This window comes from Pistacia vera, unplaced genomic scaffold (genome assembly GCF_008641045.1).
Source record: "Pistacia vera cultivar Batoury unplaced genomic scaffold, PisVer_v2 Contig752, whole genome shotgun sequence".
Lineage (NCBI taxonomy): Eukaryota > Viridiplantae > Streptophyta > Magnoliopsida > Sapindales > Anacardiaceae > Pistacia > Pistacia vera.
The window spans coordinates 52,033-60,785 of record NW_022196615.1 but is presented as its reverse complement, the minus strand read 5'-3'; the positions used below and the strand labels follow the sequence as shown (position 1 = coordinate 60,785).

At 35.8% G+C, this 8,753-nt stretch overlaps 2 protein-coding genes across 3 annotated transcripts; one reads left to right on the top strand and one right to left on the bottom strand.

The window, feature by feature from the left end:
• The first annotated feature begins 241 nt into the window (after window positions 1–241).
• Window positions 242–2,126, top strand: LOC116115726 (2,6-dihydroxypyridine 3-monooxygenase-like). 2 transcript variants are annotated; one of them, XM_031401852.1, is made up of 4 exons: window positions 242–552; window positions 656–978; window positions 1,049–1,256; window positions 1,521–2,126. In XM_031401852.1, exons 1-4 carry the CDS (start codon window positions 310–312, stop codon window positions 2,031–2,033), a joined length of 1,287 nt encoding a protein of 428 aa, XP_031257712.1. In that variant the 5' UTR covers window positions 242–309; the 3' UTR covers window positions 2,034–2,126. The 2 variants fall into 2 exon arrangements, with proteins under 2 accessions (XP_031257712.1, XP_031257714.1); XM_031401854.1 differs by having other exon boundaries at window positions 245–552; window positions 656–960.
• Window positions 2,127–3,648: 1,522 nt separating this feature from the next.
• On the bottom strand, window positions 3,649–5,940 carry LOC116115718 (V-type proton ATPase subunit c''1). Its single transcript, XM_031401843.1, has 4 exons — window positions 5,665–5,940; window positions 5,501–5,578; window positions 4,081–4,251; window positions 3,649–3,969 (listed from the first exon to the last, which is right to left on the bottom strand). Exons 1-4 carry the CDS (start codon window positions 5,790–5,792, stop codon window positions 3,804–3,806), a joined length of 543 nt encoding a protein of 180 aa, XP_031257703.1. The 5' UTR covers window positions 5,793–5,940; the 3' UTR covers window positions 3,649–3,803.
• Between the last annotated feature and the right edge of the window lie 2,813 nt (window positions 5,941–8,753).

Sequence of the window (8,753 nt, the reverse complement as noted above, 5' to 3'; positions counted from 1 at the left end):
TAATTAATTTTGGTCAATACTAATTTCACAAATTGTTTAAGAATAAACTTAATGTGACAGTTGATAAATAAAAAATCAGTTAACAGTTGTCACCTTATGAATTTCATGAATTCATCATAAACCTATTATTAGTTAACACATTTAATTTGTATGAGACATTTATCAGTAACTGATTATCAAGTGTGCGATTAGGTTTGTGAGATAATGTTTACCATAGGTAAAAGTCAAACTTAGCGGTAATCTCGATAATCTTTTTGTATAAATACATGCTCCAAATGAGGGTTTATATGGGAGAGGAAGATCGGGAGGATGAAGAAGCAGAAGGCTAAGGCAATCATAGTGGGAGGAAGCATAGCAGGAATCTCATGCGCAAAAGCGCTTAGTTGTGCAGGTTGGGATGTTGTTGTGATTGAGAAATCGCGAGCACCCACAACGGCAAGTCCAACTGGTGCTGGACTTGGACTTGATACGTTGTCTCAGAAAATAATTCAGTCATGGCTCCCTCATCCTGAGCCCTTCTACAAAGTTACCTTACCTCTCCCAATTGATCAGGTATATTTATTACATACTTTTTCTATTTGAATTAACCCTTAAAAAGTGTTAACGCATGGGTAAGTTCTTATGTACGACTTGTGTTTAATTAATATTTTTACAGAACCGAGCAACAGATGGGGAGAAGAAGGTGAATTGGGTACTAACAAGAGATGAAAACTTGAACTTTAGGGTTGCACATTGGACTGATCTTCATGCTCTTCTATACAATACTTTGCCGCGTGAAATATTTCATTGGGGTCACCAATACATCTCTTTCTGTATTTCTGAAGACAAAACAAGTGTTAAAGTAAAGGCCAAAGACCTTCAAACGAATGAGATCATCGAAGTAGAGGGAGATTTGCTGGTTGCAGCAGACGGGGCCCGCTCATCAATTCGACAGAGTTTTCTACCTGACACCAAATTAAGGTTTCCAGGAACATTATTGTATGATTTTTTTATGTTTAAGATGCATCGTTTTATGGGTTTCTTTTTACTTTTTTATGTACTTTGACAGGTATTCAGGATACTGTGCATGGAGGGGCGTTCTTGAGTATTCAGGAAAGAATTCGGATACCATGATGGGCTTCCGGAAAGCGTATCCTGATCTTGGAAGATGCTTATACATGGAATTGGCTCCTGGAACTCACTCAACTCTTTGTGAGCTTATGTACGAGAGGCTCAATTGGATTTGGTATACCAATCAACCTGAGCCCCAATTGAAGGTGATTCCCCTTAGTTAACGCTAAACCTATCCTTTAACTTGGGTCAATCTCAATCTTAATAAAACTGCTAAAAGTAGCCAGCTACTTAGACAACAGACTTATGATATTAGCTGCACAACAACCACGTACAATTGAAGTGTTTTTAGTGACCATTACTTTTAACCCAACCACGTACAAAATCTTATTTCTAAGCTCTGTATCCATTTACGTTAAATTATAAGTTATTAATTGATGTGTCCTATGATGTCACAACCAACAATTCAGGGAAGTTCAGTTACTATTAAAGTAAACAGCGACATGATAAGCGCAATGCACCAGGAGGCAGAGAAGATTTGGATTCCTGAGTTTGCAAGAGTGATAAAAGAAACGAAGGACCCTTTCATTAATGTTATTTATGATTGTGATCCTTTGAAACAAATTGTTTGGGACAGAGTGGTGTTAATCGGAGAAGCTGCTCATCCCACAACTCCACACTGTGGAAGAAGAACAAACATGTCAATATTAGACGCAGCAGTATTAGGCAAATGCATGGAGAAATGGAAGGCAGTCAATTTTCAAATGGCCCTTGAAGAATATCAATCTATAAGGCTACCTATCACTTCAATGCAAGTCCTACATTCCCGGAAAGTGGGTCGAATCAAACAAGGCTTAACTCTCGCTGGTAGGGAGCCTTTTGATCCGATGACTGCAACTCCAGAGCAATGTGAAGACCTTCAACAGAAGAATGTGCCTTTCTTTGCCGATGTTCCTGAATCACTTAATTATCTGTTTGATTAAGAATAAGTAATTTCTGTGATCAATCCTTCCACTCATGCTCAACTTAGTTTTGTTGTTCATAATGAATAAAAAATATTTCACTTTCATCTTCCATTCTTGTTCAAAGTTGATGTGATTGAGGAAAATAATTTTACACGTATACGGTATATCTAGAGAAATTTTGAATTTGGGTTCTTATTTGGAGTCATAGTATTCTCAGAAATTCTACAATACCACCATCATATCACAAGACAGATGTATGCATACTAAATATGTCACTAGGGTCTTACGGATGATGTGTACCCTTGTGTTCTAGACTTTTTGGTTAGATACTTTAAACATGTCTGTTTTTTTAACTATCCTATTCATACTATTTCTAAAATACCAGTTTGTTTCCTATTTTGAAAATACTATTATATTTTCTTTAACTATATTTTAAACCCTTTAAGTTTATTAGTTTAACTAAACACCCTTAGAAAAAAGTTTAGAAATTGACAAAAACACCCACATTTACCCACATTTATCAAATTTCGGCCACCACCATTAGAAGGTGGCCAAAATCTGGTATAATAGTACACTACCGGTTAGATCTGGCCGGTAGTGTACCGATCTATCATTTTTCGGCCAGATTCATGGTTAAAGATGGCTAAGATATGGTCGTCGTTAACGATCAAACACGGTTAGATTTGACCTTTTTTGTCTAGATCCACTGTGGATCTGGCTGAAAAATGCCATCTCAGCGCACGACTGGCCAGATTCAGGCGGTCGTACTCCGAAACGATGACTCCGACCACTTTCCGGCGATGGTGGCCGACTGTCAGAATTTAATGGATGGGTGAGGGTGTTTTTGTAATTTTAATGTTTTTTATTACAAGAGTGTTTAGTTATTTAACAAACCTAGGAGGTGTTCTTATTAATTTTTAAATCCTACCTCATTATTCCACCGAACTCTAAAAAATAAAAAATAATATCCAAAATACTAAAACCAACACCCCATTTTTTTCAAAATTTGGGCTGGACTGTATTCAAGCCCAAGCTGGAAGGTTCGAGCTCTGTCCTGGATGCTGCTGCAGCCCATTGCTCAACTAGTGGTGGAGAGAGGGTTATCTATCAATTATCATGCACCGCGTTGATTTTAGCAAATTTTTACAGCCACGACAAAGCATTTAATATCTCAATAACACATCAAGTATCTCATTTATTCGATATAAAACCTAGGGCTAGGAGATGCTTTACTGGTGTTTGCTTGTGTAATTAATAACATAGCTCTCTTGATTAGTTTAATATCTGTTTCTTTATCTTCGAAAAGATTTAACATAAAAATTCTTATAGGAGTAATATCCACTGGGAAAAGGTTCAATTCATTCGAGATGATAGGGGGAGACTTATCATGTGCAAAAGCAGTAACTTATACAGGTCGGGAGGTTAATGGTTATGGAGCACCTCTGAAACTCCATCGATTGGCTCAGAATATAGTTCAGACCCAACAAACTCCACCTTCATACTCTTCATGTATATAATTAATGAGATCATCAAATAGTACAAGTGCTCGTTGCAGCCGATGGGTACCACTTTTGATTTGCCAGAGTATGAAATTCTTATTTATAAACCTAATATTCATATAAAACAAACCAAGAAAACAAAGAACATAGCATTCCCACACGGGTTTTTACATTCCTACTAGTAACAATAAAGCAACAACATAAAAAAGTTTTGTTTGAAAGTACACAAAATGGAGTGCACGCTCATATAGTTCAACTGTCACAATACAAACAAAACAAGAAATTAGACTCATTTTGAAGGCCATGATGCTTGAGCTGACATAATTATTCCCACAATTACTCCAAACAACCCAAGGGCACTGCCGAAGATCTCAATCACTAGAATCTTCACAAAAAGTGAGGAGTTTTGAGCATCAGACAATGCACAGCTGCTTCCAATTATTCCTACACACAACCTGTTGGCAAAATAATAATCATCATAAACCATTATGTATCACGAAACAGAAAGAAAATTTACTAGTAGAACTTCACTGAAAGATGCAAGACAAAAGATGAAGAGAACAAACCCGCAGACAAGGTTAGCAAAGCCAACAATGATTCCAGAAGCAAAGATGGCGTATCCAGCTCTAAGTGACTCTGGTGCATATATTTTTGAAGCTGGAACACTTTCTAACTTTGTTTGTAAAATAATTGCAACAATAACACCATATATAGCAACTGCTTCACAAAAAATTACACTGGAAAAACACAAGAAACAAAACTAAATCAAAACTTCAGCACATCACAGGGTTACAGTCCTACTACATGTATAATCAGCAATCGCAAGAGAACACTTGACAAGGTTAAACTGAAATGCAAGATCCTGTTACTCTGTCACAGAGAAACTTTACCCAAAAAACAATTACAGATAATCTGCAGTCACACTGCGTTGATAAAGAGCATGCAAAAAACAAAATTTCAAACAGACAAGTTGCCTCACAACTCAACATTTCGGGCAGGCTGCAGGAATAAACTAATTTGGACGATACTTTGTAATTGCAACCCAGTTATACAGAATCAGTTCTCACTAAATATAGTCGATAGAACAACATTACTTTTATATACAAATTAAGGGAGTTCAATAACAATAACACCGTTTACTAAGGTGTAAATTAAAAGGAAAAAGAGTGGGCAATAAATATAAAGTTAATACAGATACTTTGATAAAGTATCATAAAACAATAGCTAGAGATAAACTCAAAACTTCACATTCTCCCTTATCATTCAATCAAAAACTTTTACCACAAAAAATCTTCTTAAGACTGCAATGAGGACATAAAATACTCTCTCACCTACACTTAAAAATATAGGCCAGGCAAAAACCTAGAGAACATTCCCAAATTGCAATAACAAATACACCTCAAGCTAACCATAAATATTTGAGTGCTAAAATCTTTCATGAGTACCCAACCAACTTCCTATTATTCATCAAAATGGCTGACCAGGACTTTAAATCGTTTGCTAAATAAGAAATTCTGTAACATGAATTTTTTTTTTTTTCACAACCGGAGCTGCGCTACGTATACTCTAGATACTACCTTCACATTTAAAAGACGCACATATTAACAACTTCAATTCCAACCCGATTGCCCTAAAAAATTCAATTCAAAGCACAGGCAGAAAAGAGAATCCAACTAATGTGCATAATATAGACTTCATAATCACACCAAACACTTTTTCGTTTTATCATAATAAAAACCAAGAAATTGTCTGCAATTACCCAACACATGATGGCATTCAGAAACAATATCAAGTTATTCTAGTAATTCAAAAATAAATCCACAATTGATCAAATTATTGAAACTGTCAATGGATCCTAAAAGTATCAGAGCTAAGATTTAACTTATTTCATGCATACGAAACAAATAATCAACTAGAATAAATAAACATTCACCATTCAAGAGACCAAATATTAAAAAATTTAGGGTTCAAATAAAATTAAAATACCTGATGAGATTTTTGGACGTGATACGTGGAGCCTTAATCGCAGCACCGATCAAGCTACTACCAGTTATATAAATCCCCCTAGAGAAAATTCACAGAAAAAGAAATTAAAATATGCATCATTAAAAATTGAGCGAGTAGGGTGAAAAAGAGAAAGAAGAAGGTACCAGGCGGCGCCGAGAACGGAGACGCCGATGGAGATGGCGATTCCGATGGCGGAGAAGGTGTAAGGTGATATCCTGAGGAGAGCGCTGGACCATGAGCTTGCATCTCCCACCATGGTGGAACCTGACATTTTATTTTTATTTTCTTTTTCTTTCTTCTTCCGTGATGAATCTGATCTGATAATATGATGGCAAGCGACCGAGAGAGAGAGAGAGGAGCGAAGCACAACACGTGCTATCCGCGCGTGAATTTTTGGTGGTTTCTGAAAGGACGTGAGGGTACAACCAGAACGGTGTCGTATATGGATTGGTTTTTGTTTTGTTTTGTATTATTTCTTCATATTGGAGGAGAATCAAAATCACAAATATAAATATTAAATTAATTTTAAAAGAGTAAAAATAAAAAAGATTAAATAAACAAATAGGAAAAATGTAATATGAGAACTGATGAGTATCAAGTTACTGCATTAATTTGTCAACACAAGTACCAATGAATCACTGACGATTGAACGATATTGGAATTGGATACTGAGAAATTGGTTTAGGAATGGCAATTACAGGAATATTCATGACGTTTATGCATTTGAGATTAACTAAAGGGTAAAATTTATACTTTGGCCACTCTGAAAGATTGGTTTTAGAACTTGTAATTGGAAACCAGGATTAGATAACTTCATAGTAACAACTGGATCTGCTCCAATAACTAGGAATGAAACATGCAAAATTAAATGAAGATCCAGCAACTGCAGATAAACTATTAGTATAACCTGAAGAGAGGCATTACTCATTTGAATCATCGATGCATTATGGCATTTTGAAAAAGATCATCTATCAGCCAACAAAATTAACATTGGAAATACTTGGTACATCTATCATTCAAAACTTAAATCTTTGTTAACATCTACTCATCTAGTAAGCTCAATCTCATTCCCCAATGAGTCCTGTTATAACTTTTTTAGCACTACACTAGAATTGTACAACCATGCCCGAGTTTCTTCTCTGCTTGAATGGCTTTCCATCTTCAAGTTGTCAGCTTCACCCGTCTGATGGCTTCCTTCTCAGGGAATGATTTCTAGGAAAATCAATCAACTTTCCCCAAAGATATGATGGACTGTGATTCTGTAAAAATGGTGAGTCATTGGCTCCATGAAAGCTTCCTCTTCATCCCTTCCAGCAAAGATTTAAATAGAAAAATAAATAAATCAAACAAAACAACCGAGGGAAAGAGACAAACATCATTTATTTTTATTTTCATATTCATCATGATAATGCATAAAGTAAAAAAAAAAAAAAAATGAAAAGGACAGGGCAATGACATAAAATACATGCATGAATGTAAAACTTGAAATATCAATTTGAGAGATATACCCCTGAAAATGAGCAAGAAACAAGGTTAATCATCCTACGCGCCAGATATAAGAACCACTGTATCTTTCCAAACAAAAATACCAGCACAAATTTACGAGGCTGTGATACTGGGAAAGACATGAGTGCTAATAGAAGTTAACTGCAGACAATCTGATGAGAGCAAATCCTTGGAGTTTTTGAGCTCAATAGAAGTTATTAAGTTGCAATTTCATTATCAAAACTTCAAGACATTTTTGTGAAAACTTGCTTCCACGGCATCAGAAAAATTCAAAATGTCAATTAAGAGGTAGAAATTAACATGATCTGATTATATTGCAAACGATCATTACATTTGCTTGAAAAGAAATCAAGGCCATAATTTGTAAGTAATAAGGATCAACATCCACATAATCTGTAAGTCACGGAAGAAAATTAGTTAACCACCTCTGAGGGAAGCTTTGAACATCCACAAAAAGTCAAAGGCCTCTTAGCTTATAGAAAGCCTGTACACCTAAAATTTTGCCACAAGGAAAGTTGAAAACATCAAACAAGCTGATGCTATAAAAACACACATTTTTTTTCGTTCATTCGATCTCACCAATAAACTGAATGGTCTGAACCTGCATCAATTAGTGGAAAACAGAATGCTTATCCAGTTTAAGCAAATTAACAGCCAGCTCTTAATCTTCTGCCACAACCTACAACCAATTATTTTTGCCGCTATCATTTTTCCCCATTGAAGCGATATGTGAGAATCTTGATAAAATACAATACCACTTGTCACAGAATAGAATGATATGCAAACTAACTATTATTACTACTAGAAGAGTGGTGTGATACCACATCAACATATCAAATCTTAAGCTCCATCCATTCTATGGAAAAAGACTCAGCTGAACCATGTGCTAGACCTGCAACAATCAAGGCCCCTATTTTATTTCTAGTTCTTTTATTCTGATCTGGCACAAAAAACATCCAATTCCATCAATAGAAGTCTATAATCCAGACCGACTTGATACTCTATATTCCAGTAGAATGCAGACACCAGCTAGTGATGAAATGGCTTAGAAACAAGAGACAGTTGGTTGACTTAATAATTAACACCAGGGTACATTAAATTATCAAACATTCAGTCAATAAGCTTTATCTGTAAGGATATGCAAATTCTTGTCATGGCAACAATATCAACTCTTAAAGTCCAGAGACATCCTAGCTCCTACAAAATTACAGACTCAAGAAGATTAGACATACAAACTTTAGTGGCTGGCTTATAAGCATGATGTCGATGACAGTACCATGTCATTATAACCAAGAACAAGCAACAGTGCCCCTTCTCTCAACCATGGCTAGAAGACAAACACGCAAGCACTAACTAAAGGTCAAACATTATACTACTGTGTCTACATCGACGTGACAGATACCCACCAGTTAACAAACCTAACAACAACAACCCCTCAAAGCTTCACTTAAAATAAGCATTGAAAAGGTCAGTCATAATGTCCCCAAATTATCATATATGCACTTTAGGCAGAAAATTTTGCATTTCTTCAGTAGATGTAATTCAGTCCGTTGAGGTCTCACATCTATAGACAATAAGTGAAATGGATAGAGAGATAGATCAAGCATCACATACTATATTACTTACCTTTTAGTGCCCATGTGCAAACGAAGTGACACAATATTCGGATGATAAAACTGGCTCGGTGAATGCATCGTTAGTGACAAAGATCTGTTGCACCAAAACG

What these genes read in the sequence shown, in the direction of transcription:
- LOC116115726 (XM_031401852.1), top strand. Translation starts at nt 310, where the DNA reads ATGAAGAAGCAGAAGGCTAAGGCAATCATAGTGGGAGGAAGCATAGCA. An exon ending in TACCTCTCCCAATTGATCAG is followed by an intron (nt 553 to 655) that starts GTATATTTATTA and finishes ATATTTTTACAG; the next exon opens with AACCGAGCAACAGATGGGGA. An exon ending in AACCTGAGCCCCAATTGAAG is followed by an intron (nt 1,257 to 1,520) that starts GTGATTCCCCTT and finishes CCAACAATTCAG; the next exon opens with GGAAGTTCAGTTACTATTAA.
- LOC116115718 (XM_031401843.1), bottom strand. Translation starts at nt 5,792, where the DNA reads ATGTCAGGTTCCACCATGGTGGGAGATGCAAGCTCATGGTCCAGCGCT. An exon ending in TCCGTTCTCGGCGCCGCCTG is followed by an intron (nt 5,579 to 5,664) that starts GTACCTTCTTCT and finishes AATTTTCTCTAG; the next exon opens with GGGGATTTATATAACTGGTA. An exon ending in ACGTCCAAAAATCTCATCAG is followed by an intron (nt 4,252 to 5,500) that starts GTATTTTAATTT and finishes GTGTTTTTCCAG; the next exon opens with TGTAATTTTTTGTGAAGCAG.